Source organism: Molothrus ater, chromosome 5 (assembly GCF_012460135.2).
Source record: "Molothrus ater isolate BHLD 08-10-18 breed brown headed cowbird chromosome 5, BPBGC_Mater_1.1, whole genome shotgun sequence".
Lineage (NCBI taxonomy): Eukaryota > Metazoa > Chordata > Aves > Passeriformes > Icteridae > Molothrus > Molothrus ater.
The window spans coordinates 51517642-51535077 of record NC_050482.2 but is presented as its reverse complement, the minus strand read 5'-3'; the positions used below and the strand labels follow the sequence as shown (position 1 = coordinate 51535077).

At 42.0% G+C, this 17436-nt stretch overlaps 1 protein-coding gene across 10 annotated transcripts in view; it reads right to left on the bottom strand.

Moving 5' to 3' along the window:
- Positions 1 to 17436, bottom strand: part of RBFOX2 (RNA binding fox-1 homolog 2) — a 171198-nt gene that overhangs the window by 36067 nt on the left and 117695 nt on the right. For 8 of the 10 annotated variants that reach the window (XM_054514876.1, XM_036400713.2, XM_036400716.2 and 5 more), the window contains 2 exons: positions 14384 to 14530; positions 1379 to 1432 (listed from right to left, as the gene is read on the bottom strand). In XM_054514876.1, coding sequence (XP_054370851.1) covers positions 1379 to 1432; positions 14384 to 14530 — 201 coding nt within the window. The remainder of the gene's footprint in view (positions 1 to 1378; positions 1433 to 14383; positions 14531 to 17436) is intronic. The other 2 variants (XM_054514877.1, XM_054514879.1) reach the window with 1 other exon arrangement.

Below are 17436 nucleotides of genomic sequence, written 5' to 3'. Positions count from 1 at the left end.
AGATTTTTAACCATGCAGGGAAGAAAAACTCTAACTAAACCATATAGACATTTACTTGTTCAGACTGTCTTGTTAAAAAACAAAACAAGAGAAAACCATGGTATTAAGCAGAAACAGAGGATGAGGGGAAAGGGCTAAAACTCATGTCTTTTGTATACAGATCAATGGCTTTCTGGTTTCCAGATAATACAGGACTGAAGAATTTCAGAATGCATCTTGGGCAACATGGGTGGAAATTTGCAGAAGGCTCTGAACGTGAACATACCCCAGAATATGTCTTGAAGCAAAGAGGCCACCATAAAAACTGTGGACCTCAAATCCAAGCAAAAGGTATAGACTCTAAACCAAAACTGCTTAGCTGAATTGCAACTTCAAAACCTTTTGTGTGCATGCACACATGTGCACACACGTGTGTGTGAGGAGGAGGGAAATTTTGTTTTAATTGAAAATGGGAATCTTAGCATTGATTAAGTCAAGCAGAGTATAGACATGCACTGTGCAAGCTTCCCCCATAGAGCTTTGGCAATGCACCTCGCTCCTGACCTGCAAAACTCCCTGCTATTCCAGTGCTGAACCTCCTGGGCAGAGAGAGAATCACAGCAATTTGTCATTGTGGTGATACTGGTTACATGATGAGAACCAATTGCCAATTAGGACAGAGACCACTGAATCTCTCTGCAGCTGACCTGAGCAACATTTGAAATCTCATCTCCAGAGATATAAATTGCCATTAACCCTCAACAAAACTTGCCTCTTAATATATCTGTAAGAAGAAAATAGGAGTGTGAATGCAAATTCTGTGGGGGAGGTCCACATGGGGCAGGACAAGTGGAATGAAGATGCTTATATTAAAGCACCAATATCTCAAACATGAAAGGTCAGTATCTCAGAAGTGCCAAATAATTCTGCAAAACAGTATATAAAATCTTTTCACATATGAGATATGACAGTTTTTCTACAGAAGTATTTTAATGCAATGAAAATGACAGGGATGGGAGTGAGTTTAGCTTTTGTTCTTACAGCCTCCCATCACACAAAGCTGTTTTACCTTATTCTGCCTTCCTCACAGGGCAGCCATTGCCAATGCAATGGAAACGGGTTGGTATGAAGGCTCAGCTGACTGAGACCCTGTTTGTTCAAAAAGCTGGAGAACCTGATCCCACAGACAGGAGCATCTCTGAGCACTTGTACATGCTACCCAGAAACAATCATGCTCAGAGTCTCAAGTCAGAGGGAACAGAAGACAATCCCTAAAATAGCTTTTCCCTTCCCCCATCACTCTAATTCCTGCTGATCTCTACAGAATATGTTCTCTAGGCAATGAACTGCCTTTTACTCTGCAATCAAAATGAGAAGCGGGTACAGAAACAGGACTTACCTTCGAGCCACGCTCATTAAAGATTATCTCTACATCAAGGATTTTGCCAAATTGCTGCAGAGAGACAAGGGAAAAGAAAAAAAAAACATTTATTTTTGGCAGTACATTTTTCCTACCTTTTGCAAGGGCTGGCTTAGTGCAAGAAGGTAGGTGAGAATATTTCCATTTCTAGCATACAGGCAAAGGGATAAAATTCCAGTGACATGACCCAGTTCTCTTGGGTTAAAACATGCAGATCATTATGGTCACAAACTCCAGGTTTTCTCACAAAAGTCTAAAAGGAAGAAAAACAATCTCCAGAAGAGTTTCAGGGATTTGAGGAAGCTCATCTTTCCCCCGTTAATATAAACAATTCTTCTTTCCCTCATTCTACTATTTCACCTAAGACATGGTTCTATGATTTAATCTCAGATATCCAACAACATTTCTCACATATAATTCAACATTTCAGCTTCCTCCTGAAGTGGCTATAACAAAGAGAAACTTAAAAGTGATGTTTCTCTGGAGGGAATAGTAACATAAGACTCCCAGCCTCAGGGAATTCCAACACTAAAGCTTCTTTCCTTCCCTTTGTTTTCCAAAACTCCAAGCCTTCAAAAGAATTTATGGCAGATTCAGAAACCATGAAAATGAAAAATTCCCAACAGTTTGTTTTTCAGAAAAAGATCATTCAACCTAAACCTGTGACATATACTAGGTGGTCAACAACCTGTGCAAGCTTATCACACATAATAGAATTCTGACCTCTGCCTCAGCCTGGAGACCCCAAGGACAGCTCTGCACTGAAAAGGTTCCAAAGAGCTCCCTATTTAGCACAGAAGGAAATCTACCACTTCCGTGGAACCATGTATGGATTACATCTTTCACCTTGCTAGGAACTAATTAAAATACTTTATTGAAGCAGCCAGACTCAGAACAGTAGCCTAAAAGTAAAAGTATCACCACTTCAACAGAGGCTCACAGTGCTCTGTCCTCCAGGACTGTCAATGCTCTATTTCCAAACTGGATGTCTGCTGTCTAGATGTCTAGATGTCATTTTTAGGAGTGTGTATATGGAATAGTCTTCATTTTAGAGACACATACATACTGTACTCAGACAAATGCTAGATCAGTTTTTCCTATTCCATTATTTAGGAAAACTTCCATCAACATGGTTTTGATTGAAGTTTGATAGCAAATGAAGGAAGGATCAACAAGAAAATAAATAATGGTTTTACAGTTAAAAAAGATGGTGAACACAGGGTCTAGGCACTGAGACACTCTCCCCTTTGCCCAGCATTCTTAAAATAGCTTTTTTTTTTTAATTTATCAGTTGCATTCAGAGTCAAATGAGTATAATACTCATTCTGTTGGTGATCCTCTCAAAAGGCTTGCGGCGAGAGTTGAAAACCTGGAACATTTACAGCAGAGAGCCATGGTGGCTAAGAAGAAGCTCTGAATATGTTAAGCAATAAAAAGTTGCCGAGTCCCTTGAACAAGTATTCCGCAACTGTCTGCAAGCAAACAAAACACTTCCAACAGTTCTAGCTATAGTTTCTGTCTGCTTGTCTTCTCCATTTTTAAAAAGGAGATCTTGGTTCACAGATGTTGTTTTTACTGTTCTATTGTTTAAGGACAATACTTGATCCTCTATTCATCCCAAGAACAATTGAATTCACAACATCCTACGTTACACAAGTTTGAATAATGCTAATGTAAACATGCATCTTCCTTGAAACCTCAACATCCCAACAACTTAGGCTTGATCCATGCTGGTTCCTTTTTTGACTGCTTCTCTCTCTGCCAATCACAGCTAAAATACGTTTTCTATTTCTATCCCACACTTGGTGTGGGCTTGTCAATAAAGGAGATTAACTGTTGATTGCTTTTTGTTGTCTTTGTTGCATACAGCTTTGGTACTGCCATGAAAGGAATCAGTCATGATTGTCATGATTGCTTTCTTGGTAGACTTTCTCAGCATCGTCACATGACTGGGGCTGAACCAATTCAGCAACTTGTGGTTGCTGAAGGGCTGTCCCTGCTCCTTTGTCCTTCCTTGTCTGGTCTCACCAGCCTTCCAGAGCTGGCCTCAGTTTTCATTCTCACCTGCAGATAAGCTGATACAGCTCAGCAACGTTGCGAAAACCTAGCCCAAGAAAAGGAACACATACAAAGATTTTGACAATTTACTGAGCTGAAGTGGCTTGAAGGGTCAGTGAGCATTACAGCTCAAAGAAGCAAAAGGGAGCAGAAAGCAGCACACCCTGCCCAAGAGCAGGATCTGTCCCCTGCCAGATCAGCTCAGCTGCCTAGTCTTGCCACACATACTGAAACAGCCAGGCTCTCAATAAATGCAAATGCCAAAATTATTTTCAAAATCTTAAAAGCCATCAAAAATCACCATTTTCTACCTCATTAGAATCATCTTGAAAGAGAACAAACTGTGCAGCTCCTGGTGCACAATTAGGCCGTGCCATCCTCCCCTCTCTGCACAGCTGGCTGGGCTGGATCCTGGGGCATTGCTGCCAGCGGTGCCTGCCAGCCCTGCTGGTCTGAGCTCCCCGTGCAGGGCTCCCACCCAACAGGAACCCTGTACTGGGCCTTTGACTCCTCATGCTGGCAGAACGCCGGCGGTGACACTGAACGCGAGAGGTCTGAGCGAGCTGCACAAGAGGGGGCATGGCCCTCCCTGCCTAGAAGATGGTGGAGGTACAGCGTTTCCTACATGACAGAATTAAGAGCCTGCAGTCACAGCAAACACAGGCTTGACATCTACTGCAATGGGCTACATCCACCCATGCAAACTGCCCCAATCTCTTTTCCATCCGGGACTTGTGGGTGTTTGAAGAGGCAAGGGGAAGGACCTCCCTGGGAGAGGAGAACAGAGACAATGGGGGCTGACTGCTGAATGGAGGCTTGCTGGGGAGGGGTTTCCTGCTCCCTGAAATTCCCAGAAGGAAAGCAGAGCTGGGAGGCAGAAGGACATGTGCTGGGCTCTTCAAGGGCCTGCTGCAGCCATTGCCACAGCTCCTAACACGAGACCTCTTGTCCCCACTGCTGCAATGGTTACAGTAGGTCCCAGCACTAGAAGGCACTTTTTTTTTGGTAGCATGCCAGAATTTTCCTGAAGAATGAAAGCAGGAAAAAAAGAACTAGTTCATTTTAACAGTTTATAACTCCTTCAAAGCTGAATCTAATTTAGTGGAATATAAAAAGGCACTTTGTTCCCCGATGGTGCTTCGCCTAACAAATGTCAACAGTCTATTGCAAACAATCGAAGTTATAAGAGCTCCTTAGTGAAAGGTCACAATTTTTGTATGAGAAATGCTAGGCCATCTAAATACAAGGGTCAACACCAAGAGTCCTCATAATAATATTTTAAAATAATGTATATACAGGCATGTTTGTATTGTTCAAAAGACATAGGGACTGGCCAAATAAAACAAGTCCCATGCTTAAGTCATCCATGAGGACTAACTCTCTAATCTCTAACCCTGAAGACATGAAATCACTGAGCTCACAGACTTGATTGGCTCACTCGATGATTACCAAGAACTTCTACTTGGAACTCTGCACAAGCTCTGGAGGAGGTATTGCAGGACTACCTGTCTCCAATTCTCCCCATCATGATTTAGAAAGCTTACTATATGACCAAGAGGCCAGCATTCCTTACCACATCAGGTCATGCAAGCAGCCACCTCCATGAACTGCTCACACACATACCATGTGATGGGAAATTACACACACACATGGTATTCCAGTCATGCCACAGCAAAGGAGCTATAGAATCTTGTTTTATCTTACTGGTCTCTTCCCTGGAATGAACTTGACAAGCTTTTAGTTATTTATGGTAAAGCAGGTAAATGAGAATCAGACCCTCTACAATGGTAGCAGGGAGTGTTGGAAGTAACAGTTTTTAAGAGGCATAAAGATACAAACAGACAGGAGTTATGACCAGAAACTAATCTTCTTGCTTGAATACAATCTACCTTATTAGAGATGCAAAGGCATGGTGCAAGAAAAGAGATGCATGCTGTGTGTTTCTTTTCACACAGATGTCATGAAGGCAACAGATTTTTCCAGCTGAGGCCACAGCTACATTAAACATAATAAATTTGAGAGATCTGGCACTAGAGAGCTTTTGTCTTCCAAGGCACTGACAATTTGGTAGGGCCCCTCCTATGCGCTCTGTTCCAGCTGGCCCTGACTCCTGTGCCTGTCTAGGGCTTTCAAAATCAGCTCCAAAATGTGCCAGACTTAATAACTTAATCCTAAAGATGTTAACAACAGAGACTACAAGGCAAATTCTCTAGAAATCATGGAATAAAAAAAGATAATGAGAGACATCCTGTGACAGCCTTATCCCTACAAGAAAACTCTAACTGTCCAAGCAGTTTCACCAGCCCTACAAAATTCACTAAGACATGAGTCCAGTGAGCTATATGAACTTTAAAGGTGTCAAACAGTCCATTTTTAAAGATGGTCAATATTCAAAATAGCCAAGAAACCAACATCCTGTGCAGGAAACCATGAGGCACATGAGCAAGAGCATTTTATAAGCAGGATAGATCCATGCTACAGAGAGAGTCCTTTCCCTAGGTCCCAGCTCCATGGGATATCATTTCAGCTGAGCACAACTGGCTCCATCATACTGTGTATTAGTCAGTGCTTAGTTACAGCAGCATGGTCTGCCAGAGGTACACTGTCAGCACCACCTTCCTCACCCAAACACACCAACATCCTCACCCAAAGCTGAGTCACATCTCTTCAAGCAATGGGGCCAACCCATGTCAGTCAAGCTACACCACTAGCAAAGCTGGCCTGCTTTGCTGACAGGAAGATGGAAGCATCAAGGACTTATAAACCAAAGCACTACCACATTTTACCAAGTGAACAGATAATGAACAAGCACTAAGCAGCCTTTAGTAGGGTTGAGCTGTTGCCCAAAAAAATACACATTTCTGAGAAACCAGACTTTACAGGAAGCCAGACAGAGTGCAGATTTCTAACAGGATTTACAGACAACAGCCATCACAGGAAAAAAAAAAACCAAAACAAAACACGATGATGAACACAGTTTCTCAGTCATTTCTTGTTCTCTAAATACCAAATAAAAGATTTTCACATGAAACAGTGAGATGGGGCTGAACATTATTGCAGGCCAGCACCCAGAGAGATGTCTTAACACAAGTCTAGCTTCCAGATCTACCCTTCCAGCTCCTTGTCCTGCTTTGTGCCATTCCCCAGAGGTGTGACTGCAGTGTAACCTGGTACTGATGCTGTAGAAAAGGGTACTTGGACCCATGCCCACAAAAGCAGCATACATTCCAAAATCAATTTGAGAGTACTTAGCATGTAGACTGAATCCATATGAAACTGGGTCAATAAAAGACAACTCCATGTAATTTTACCCAGGCCTTTTATCCAATTAAATCCAACTACTGCATAACACTGTTTACTGAATGACATTCAGCACAGCCTTGCTGCAGACGCACCTAGTAACTCATAAGAAAATCTAAAAAATCTTAGATAAATGTATGATCCAGCCATCACTGCCTTCCAGCAGAGGGTCAGTACAGAAGTTGATAGCAGAGAGCTTTCTCAGAGCAAGACAGACAATACAAGAGCTATTGACAGCTGCAGGGGCACAAGCACCCCTGCACACCATGGCCAGGCAGAAAAAACACAATGTTCAAGCAGCACTGAGCACACAAGTCCTTTCTGAAAGGTGGTTTCAGAAAACACCCAGGTGAAGCACATCAATATAATCAGCAGCACCTCTTATAACTCTAACACCAGCAAGAACAAAGCCACACCCTGTGACAGGGGCTCACTGTCATCACAGGGAGAGCTTGGAAACAAGAAAAGCCAAAGAGAGACCACTTTATGGCCAGAATATTTGCTCTCCAATACTGGTACATGGGACTTGTTACATGCAATTGGTGGCCAGTAGTACCAGGAGATGAAAAACCTAAAATACATCTTGATATCCAGAAGACAGAATCTCCTCCTTCGGGTGTCCAATCCGCTCAGGAAGCAGAGTCCCCTTAAGCAAGTGTGCCATTGCTATACTTTGGGCCCAGTGCATCAACACCTGCAGGTCAGAGCTTCTTGCTCTACCATATTATTACCCATAGACCTTAACACTTAAACAAGTACTTCTGCCATTGCCAATACCTGTGCATCACTAATTACTTCCATGATTCAATTTACTGGCAAATACAGACTTAAAATTCTATCAAGTTCTTGCTGACAAAGAGCTGTAGTCTAATTTGTTATTGCTTTAGCCTCAAACTGTAGGCTTATGGAGGTGTTTTGCTCTCTTGACACCAGAATGAAGTTGGATGAGAAATTATATCCACCAGGATATTTTAGGAAGTGCAAAGTGACAAAATGTTTCCTCAGAGGCCAAGATTTGAGGGCTGCAAGAGCTTCCAAAAGCTTGCAGAACTCTGTAGCTTGGGTCATACAAAGCAGTGGTCTACCACAAAGATACATCATAAAGAACCTTGCAGTAGCAATATGAATTATGCTTAGAGAAGAAAAAGGACACCATCACCTGCCTGAATGTCATCCTTTTACAATGTAAAAAAACAGTGGCTACCATTCTGTCACCTGTAATAAATGACATTTTTAATAACTTCATTAACTGAAATTAATTAAATGGGACATAATAGTCACCTTTAACCCATAGAAAACATCTATGGGTTATTACTGCTGTAGCTGATAACACACAAAACCTCTTCATCAATTGGGTTGATTATGCTCTCCAGCAGAAAGAGCTAACAGTCTACAAGTAGTAGCTATGGATTGAGCAAGTTTTAGTAAAAGCAGGGTCTTCATTTGAAGCCAGAGTCTGCAAAAATTCACAGCCTGTACTGTGCTAACCCACCTTCATCTGCAACCCTCATCAACATAGCCCTTATTTTTATCTTACCCCTAAGTGAAGAGCATTTCATCACAGTAAATTCTGAGAAACATCAATTCTGACTCCTTGTACTGCTGCTCTCACAACAGGTAAGAAAGATTTTGTGCAATGTTCATCCATATGAACTACCAAAACAATCCACTTGCTTGTTGTTGTAGAGACAATTCAAGATTCAGTTTGGGAACAGAAGGATCTTCCTCTTGAAGGCTGTTCAACCCTGCCTCTATCTTCACCAGGAGACTCTGAAGTCCATCCAGCTCAAAAGTCCAGAAATGACCAGACTATCCCAGCCAATTTTACACTGGGAGGACAACAGCTTCTTGAAGCATGAAAGGGAAGGGCTGAAGCTACAAACCATGAGGTGCAAGCACAGACACTATCACAGCACAAAGCTGAAAGGATTAGAAATATGTTGAGGGGAAACATCAACTTTCTTCTGCATACACAGTCCAGAAAGGAAGGGAACATCCTACCACCAGTGTAGGAGAACATGACTACCATCATGTCAGGGGCCTTGCACACATTAGCCAAAGAATGTCCCTCAGAAAATGGATAGTAAGATTTTGAAAGAAGAGTTGCTAATTTGTTTTTAACACTGATGGCAACTCTTCTTCTCCTTGGTAAGCTGCTCCATTGTTCAAATAAACCTCAATGACTATGAATTTTTTTTCATATTTCAAGGGGAATTGTGTTAAATCTCAGCTTCCAACTGGAAAATCTTATGACTGTAAACAAGACCTAAACCCCTTGTCAGCAGGTATCACCCATATTTAAGCATTTGTGTAGAAATGACTTACCATCTCCTAACATCTCTTTTTAATAAGCTGAGTAAATAATGTACCTAATACCTTAGCAAGTTAAAAAAATCACTCACCTTCCAAGTCCTAGTTTATTTCTTTTGGTCTTAAACTGATCTCAGAACTGAATAAAATTATGGAGCCACAGTCTTTTCAATTTGGAACATGAGCAAGATCACATCCCTCCTTCAACCTGATAAGTCCTTTGAATTATTGAAGCAACTATCTTCAACAATCACTAGAACTCTCCCAAATCAGTGTTTTCCAAAGAAAGCTTTCCATCTTAGGAGCACAGTCCAGTTCCCACGTACTCAGTACTCTGCAATGAGCTGCATCAAACACATTTTTGTTGGATTTATCATCAGTCAACCAGGCATATCTACTCATTCTCTAACAGTAACTTTATCTGTCTCTTTCCTCCTCCTCAAATCGTTTTCTAACTGCAAACCTTACTGGCAAGGTTTTAATAGTACCATCTCCATGGGCTGATACAGATACTAAACAAGACAGCGATGGAAACAGATCCCTGGGGAAATTGACAATAGAAACAGTCTTGATCACAGCTATCTCCCAAGTAACCACTACTTTTTATTATCTATCATTAGAGGTTTTTAATCCCTCTAATGTGTGTTGTGCTTGAGATAAGTATTATTTTTCTTAAAAATTGGTCACTTGGAGAAATTCAATTGGTTGAGCAATGTTTCACTCTATCAGTACTGCTTTGTGCAATCTTGTCAAAATAGACAAGACAGCATATACATCTGCAAAGATATATATTACAAAGTTCTGCTAAATAGATACCAGCATGTTTCTTTCAGACTCTAATAGGCTTCTCTAAAATGTTCCAAAATTATTTTTATCTTGAATCAACATACAGATAAATAGTTCTCAGCTCTTTGGGTCATCCCTTTCAGGTTTTTTACAATAGTGAATCTTGGTGGGCATGTTCCATCCTTTTGCAACTCCTTTAGCTCACAAGAATTGGCTTAAAAAATTGGTATTGATGAATAATGAGCTCCTTGCTTTGGCTATTATTGTTGGACATACCTTATCTAGATCTGCTGTTTTTTAAATATTAGTGAGTACTGTCTCATCCTTCTCTGTTATTAATTATGTAGAAAACCAGATGAGGTAAAAATAACCCCTCTTTAATTCTAAACACTATCAGTTGGGGTTTGGTTTTGCCCTGTTTGATGTTTTGTTTTGCTGTTGTTTGTGGGGTTGTTCCCCAAAAATACACAACTACCTCCTGATTGTATACTGTACCCATACACAGACCTTTTATCTTTCCATGTAAAAAACCTGATGGGTTCTCTAAACTTAGTTCACCGGTATCTCCATGACTAGCACATTTCATTTCTCACCTGTTTCTTTGCTGAAGTTTGCACCTATATTCACTGCTATTTACTTCCTCCTCCTTGCCTAAGGTGCGGAATGCTTTGAGTTTTATTACCACAGTTTCACCAACTGTGGAGTCATGCCTTCCTGGCCATCAGTATGATGCTGCTGAATACTTTATGGCTTCCATTAATACTTCCCTTTTAAAAATACCTTCCTGGGCAGTTATCCTGCCAATTGTTTAAACTCCAAGAAACAGACTATTCTAAAGCTCCTTACAGTGCTGCCTGATGCCATATTCTGTCTGCACAAAGCAAATACAGACAAATAACAATCACCGGTACCTAGGCAACGGTGGGACTTCAGGTCAGCTATTAACTCTTCTTTATCTGCAAGAACAAGGTCAATTATTGATTTATTCCACAGTGGGTGCAGAACTGTGTGCATTAAAACACTGCCAACTCCTTCTAGAAGCTTTCTGGAAGTCTTTTCGTTGGCCTCATGAAATGTAAAGTAAATATTACCTGTTTTAAGCAGACATATTATTTGCCTCCCTGTAAGATGCATATATATAAAGGAAATGTTTGGTCTTTTCCTGAGGATATCTCAAGGACCTGTTAGAAACACATTATGGCTGAGAGACCATCGGAACCCAAATAGTTTGCATTTGTTAAGAAATCCTTACGAGTGCAGCTCTGCCAAATGGTGCAGGTTTAGAAAGCGTTATGTAATATGCATTTAATCACACATGGGACAACATGTCTCAAGTCCATCTCTACTCAAGTCTGGACAAAAGCATTAGATATTTTCTGTGCCCCAGGACTGGGCTGACCTCTCGCATGCTGTTCCATCCTTGAGGGGACTTCTTTACTCCCTCCCTACCATCACATTTATTTCTTCCTCCATGGCTTTACTGTCTAACCGATTTCTCTCTTTGTACAGTAGCTTGGGAGAATCACTCCAGGCAAGGATTTTGAGTCTCTCAGATATGACGTTGAGGAGATGTGACCTGACACAGAGAAGGGAGAGGGAGAAGATGGGGGTTACAGGCTAGTCACAGCTGAAGACTCAGACAACCATGAGTCCCCTTTAGGAGTAAGGGTAGGTTTCAGTGAGTCACCCAAAGGAAAGCATCCTGATCCTGAAAAAGAAATAGGAGCAAGCAGGATTCAGAGAGCACGCTCTCCTGCTCGAGGCTATGAGCATGCTGAAAGAGGCAGCACCGAAAGAAAAAGGAAGATGTGCAAGAATCATTCATTATTTCCTTGGCAAAGTAGCAAAGTTCTCTATTACAGAAAAATGGCACATGAGGTGTCATGTGTCCCAGAAGATGAACACTTTGCTGGCAGGCATAACTCTCAGCAACCACAGGGCCAGGTGAACTACCAGAAGGTTTTACAAGGAATATATCATTTACCCAGTTAAAATCATATCAATGTGCTGGAACTTGAGATCATATTTAGAGAAAAAATAAACACCAGAGGAACACCAGAAACCAATTCATATAGCATTATTCCCCATCCCTCCTATGCACAAAAAGGCACCATGTAGGCCCAAGAAAGGAGAAGAAATCTTAAACCAAGTAGTTAAGAGTGCATTTTCTACAAGTCACTTCTTAGGACAGCAGTTAATCTAAACTGCCTAGGTGTCCCAACCTGCAAAGCATAGGCAAAAGTCACCAAGACAGGGATGTCCTTGTAATTCTATCTCACCCATGTCTCCCACACCAGGAACACATGGCAGAAAAGCATCAAGGTGAACAAGTGTGAAAAGGGCTAGCTGTCAATTAAGCACCAGTCCCAGGAGAAGGGACAGCAATGGGGAACACTTTATGTAAGCGATGCAGCTCCCAGGAGAGGGGAGCAGCCGTAGCACAGAGCAGGACGTGATAAATACGGACTGGAGCAGGTGGTCCAAGAACTGGCTGTGATTTCAGCAAGCATTTGTCCAAACAGGACAGAACTGCCTGCTGCGCAGCCCTGCAACAGCAAGAAGCAGGCTGGAAAAACCACAAAGCAGAGCAGAAGATTCAGCAATCACAGACTGCCAGATGAGTTTAATTCTGAAAACATTCCCACAGGCATCAAGAGTATAAGAATAATCTAAGGTATGAACAACATGGAAGCAAACCCAGGCCTCTTGCAACAGAATCACAGATCCATGGTTTTGGCTGGGAATTGACTCCAGAGGTCATTTGGTGCATCCCCTGCTCACAGCAGGTATAATGAGATCTTTTTGGCCGGGTTGTGTCCAGTCAAGTCGGATAGCGTCAAGGATGGAGGTTCCACAACCCATCTGGGCAATGTGTTCCACTATTTCAGCATCCTCACAAAAAACCTAACATTTTCCTGGTATCTAATTGATAAATCAAAGGCAGAGAGGCCCTGGAAAGAGACCTAGACAAATTAGAGGGCTGGGCGATCACCAACCATATGAAATTTAACAAGGACAAGTGCCAGATTCTGCACCTGGCATGGGGCAACCTTGGATGTCCTGACAGATTGGAGAATGAGATGCTGGAGAACAGTGCTGCAGAAAGGGACTGAGGAGCCTGGTTGATGGAAAGTTGAATGTGATGAAAGTCCTGAAAATTCACTCTTGTTAAGTACATTAACACTTCCCTCAGCCCATTTCTTCAGCCTGGCCAGGTCCCTCTGAATAGCAGCCTTGCCTTTCTGCATTTTGACCACTGTTTTGTTCCTTTTGTACTGTCTGAGCTACAGACAGATAAGCCAAATTCTTCTCTCATTTACAGCATTGAAGTCCGTGAATTAGACACATTTACTGCAACACTACTCTGCATGTGAGAGTGCGCCTTTGTGCATGCATACACACCCACACCTGAGATGGCTCAGGAGATGCAACAACTGAAACAGAAATACTGCAGAATTTGGAGAAGCAGCTGCTATAAGTGAGGACCAAGGTATACACTCCAAGCCTAAAGTGACAAGAGCTTTGGGCTTTCCTGACTTCGATTCATTGGACTGCACCTCAAAAAGACAGCAGCTGTTAACTTCATAAATAATAATAAATATTTCTGAAGACTTTAAAACATGCTATTAACCCAGGATCATATTATATCAACAAGTCAAATACTCCCTGATGATGATATGACATATACATAACTTCACCTGAACGTTAGGTCATGAGACATCTAGCTCGTTTATCCATGTTCACATGGACAGAGTCACCATGTGTACTCACATAAACACATTCTTCCTCAAAGAGATTATAAATCAAGAATCATGAATAGCATCCAAGGATTAGGGAAGACAAACTATGTGGTCAAAAGCAATGGAAGGTATATCATACACAATATAAAATACCATCTGACTTGCACTAGCTTTTCCACATGCAATCACTGCTTGGCAAATTGTTTGCAGCCATCTTTCACCACAGAAATAGATCACGAGGAAAGAAATACTTCAACATGCTTCTAATGCAACTGAAAAACAGTGCTTTGCAAGTCAGTGTTTAATCCTGGCCTTTACTCAGAAATAAGGTAAGGTTTCATTTTGTTTTGTTTTTTTTTCCCAAACCAATTGTTAGATTACACTGAACATTGCTGCTCAGAGAAGCTGTGGGGTTGCCCCAAGCAGTGGTGTATGCCCCATCCCTGAAGGTGTTCATAGCCAGGCTGGATTGAGCTTTAAGCACACCTAGTGAAAGATGTACCAGTCCATGGCAGAGGTGTTTGAACTGAATGATCTTTCAGGTCCCTTCCAACCCAAACCATTTTATGATTCTATGAACATCTTAATAGGAAGACCATTGTTATAGTTCTCATGTGTATTAACCAGCTAAGTTAAACACTACCAATTGTTCTCCTCCTGCAAATATATTACAGTGTGCTGACTTAAACTGAGGGGGAAGGGCTTTTCATTCACACAAATACACAGCACCAGGTGTCCCACCTGTGGAGGAGGAGAATCTGCCATGCCTGAAGAGGTGCTCATAACTTACCCCAAACATCTGCCGAAGGTCAGGATCTCGAAAGCGGAAGGGAATGTTAGACACATGAAGTCGTTTTGGAGTGGATTTGCTCTCAGTATTCTCACTGCTCTGTGTCTGTGATTGTTGTCCATCTGTCTGTGCCCCTCCTTCTGTCTGCTGAAATCAGAAAAGACAAAAGTGTGCACATGAGCAGAAATCACACAATTTCCTTTCACGTGTCTTGTCTGCCCCTTCTTAGGTATCAGCACTGCACTTGCAATGGAGCCATCTAGCACCTGGCAATTATTTTGATAAACCCAGTAGCACTTAACAATCGATCTGTTGTTCTTCCCCTCCCTTTCCATGAGTAAACACTAATGAGATCTCAGCCTCCCTCCCCTCCTATCACCTTCCAGCTTCCTAGATTTGTCTTTGGTTTTCTTTAATTGCTTCTCTCTTTTAGCCCATTCTTCCTCACTTCAGCTGCTACCATATGAAAGCTCTAATGAAGAGACGGATCTCTCATATCCTGGAGCTGGGAGGTAGCACTGCCACTCTAATCTCATGTGGCAGGATGTTCATGCAATCATCAAAATCCCACAGCTGAAGTGGCAGCTCTTCACTGGGCCAATACCAGAAGTGCATCCTGAGGCAAAACGGCATCTGCTCTGTCAAGCTCCCTTCAGAGAAACATTACCCTAAAAGAAGATCTATAATTAAATGGTAAAATCCATATAGGAACAGCTTACGGATGTCTCTGATTAACTTTTTACATACATTTAAGTGAGCCCAGGAACAGGAAACAGTCATCACCACTGCAAGATTTAGAAAAAACTCCAAGTCCTGCCTTTTGCTACCAATTCCATAGCTAAGAAAGGCAATTTGTTCCACTGTTCTCAAGTGCTGACTGGCATGGCAAAGAGAGGTCAAGGGGTACACCAGGGGTATTTGTTCACAGAAAAAGTACAAGAAGCAGGCAGAGGGATAAGGGAGATCTGTGTGCCAGATGAGAGTCCTAATGCCTGCACAGAGATTACTGGCAGAAGAAAAGTAGGGAACAGAACCTCAGCTGCTTGTGTGAGCTTAGACTGAAAAGTGCTAAAATTTGAGCACAGCACCAAATATAAAGGCAAGGCCCCTTTGCAAAATGAGAAAGGCTTGATGAGAAAATAGCATTTTTCACACTTTAGTCAGAAAGATGACCTCAAAACCTCAGGGCCACAGAACAAAGCAGACTACAATTTAGTCGGTTTTATTGGTCTCGTCCCTTTCCAATTGCATTCACTGACAGGCCAAGGTATTCAAAGAGCACCCACCCACTCACTCTGTCTCCTGCTGCTTGCCTCAGACTCCCAGGAGTTAAGCTTTGACTACCCGTGTGATGCACTTTAAAGTGTCATTTCAACTCTTTAGATGCCAACCTGACTTCCTCCTTAACCCATCAAGTAAAAAGAAGTCCTACAATAAGGCAAGGACTGTAATTGCTAGGAGTCAGTCTTCTTAAGGCACTTTCAAGAAAACATGTGAGCCTTAAAGATATAAGGGCTGAAGTTTTTGCTGGTTTGGATCCTTCTTTCCTCCTGTTTTAAATATGCAATTCGTGTACCAAAGATGAAAGAAATCTGAGGGGAGTTGCCCACACCAATTCCCCAACCACTGACTGGACTTGATAGGTTTCTCTGCACATAATTCAGTATACAACACTTCACAAACATTTGGAAACATCTCTTCACAGACAAACTCAATTGGCAACACTAAGAAAGTATCTTCTGCCTAGAAATACCACTTAAAGATATGACCTTGAACTCGCATATTGACTACAAAGCAAGTGTATACACAAAGACAAGAGCAAGCAAACAGTGACCACTGGGGTCTTGTCATGCTGAGCAGAGCAGTGGCAGCTTTCCATTTCATTTCAGTAGAGCTGTGCATGCAGCACAAAACATGTTTGATCTGGTTAACATAAATTATCTCTGATAGGAAGAATGACAATACTGCCCTGACAAATATGTCTACTTCCCATAGCTGTGCAAGTCTCAGGAGAAGCCTTGTAGAATTAGGCCTTTTTATTTGTCTAAGACTCAATCACCCCCCAAACATCAAATTTTGGAGAAAAATTTCAGAAACTTCCTTTTGATCTTATCCAAAAGCTGTCCCCCCCTCATCTTCGACCTCTTCTCCTTCCCTCACCTCTATGACAAAAAGGCTCTCCAAACTCATAGAGAGTACACCCTAGGGGAGGAATCAATGCAGCTGGCTTGCAACACCAAGCTACTTAGTGGTTTTATTTGTATGCTTCCATCAGAGTCCTCTGCTCCTCAGGACAAATTTGTCCAAGAAGGACAAAACACAGGAGTAGCTTATCTATCACCACTGCATACAACACCTGCAAGTAAGTACTCCAAAGTAACTCCCAAAAATCACCAATACTTCTGCTAAAAGGGACAGCTACATTAAAATATAGGTTGCACAGGAGTGGATCTGGCATTTCCAGAGGGGAGGAAGCCAGAATGTTGTATGCACTTCTCTCCCATCCATTTGCTCCCAGGCAGAGGGCAGAACTCCTTTCTTACCAAGGGTGCGATGTATCATGTACAGTGGCCTGCTCAAAAGCACTCACAGCTGTTCCTGCATATGGCAGAGAGCTGCTGCCACACAGGAGTCATTCTGCAGCACGTGAGACGCGCACAGTGAGACAAATGCTTCCAAGAGAAGAAATGATAGAAGGAAAAAGGGATCTTGGTCCACTCTTACATTTTTAACTCCACTGAGAGACTCCAAATGCTTTTCATGCTTTCACATAGCCTAATTTTTCAGTAGTAGTATAAAATTCAATATCATCTTCTCTATGCTGTAGCTCCCTCATCTCTATCATCCATGGCCCTAAGGTAAGATTTGAACTTTCCACCACTGTAACATTAGCTCAGTACATTTGTCCACTGCCACACATTCAACTACAACGTAAATGAAAAAAACAGTCTCTTCAGATCTTTTTTTTTCCTTTTACAGTTATTCCTTGGCTTAATTCATTAGGAAGGAGATGAAAGGAAGGGCCTGGAGCCTGTTCTCAGGCACCACACAAC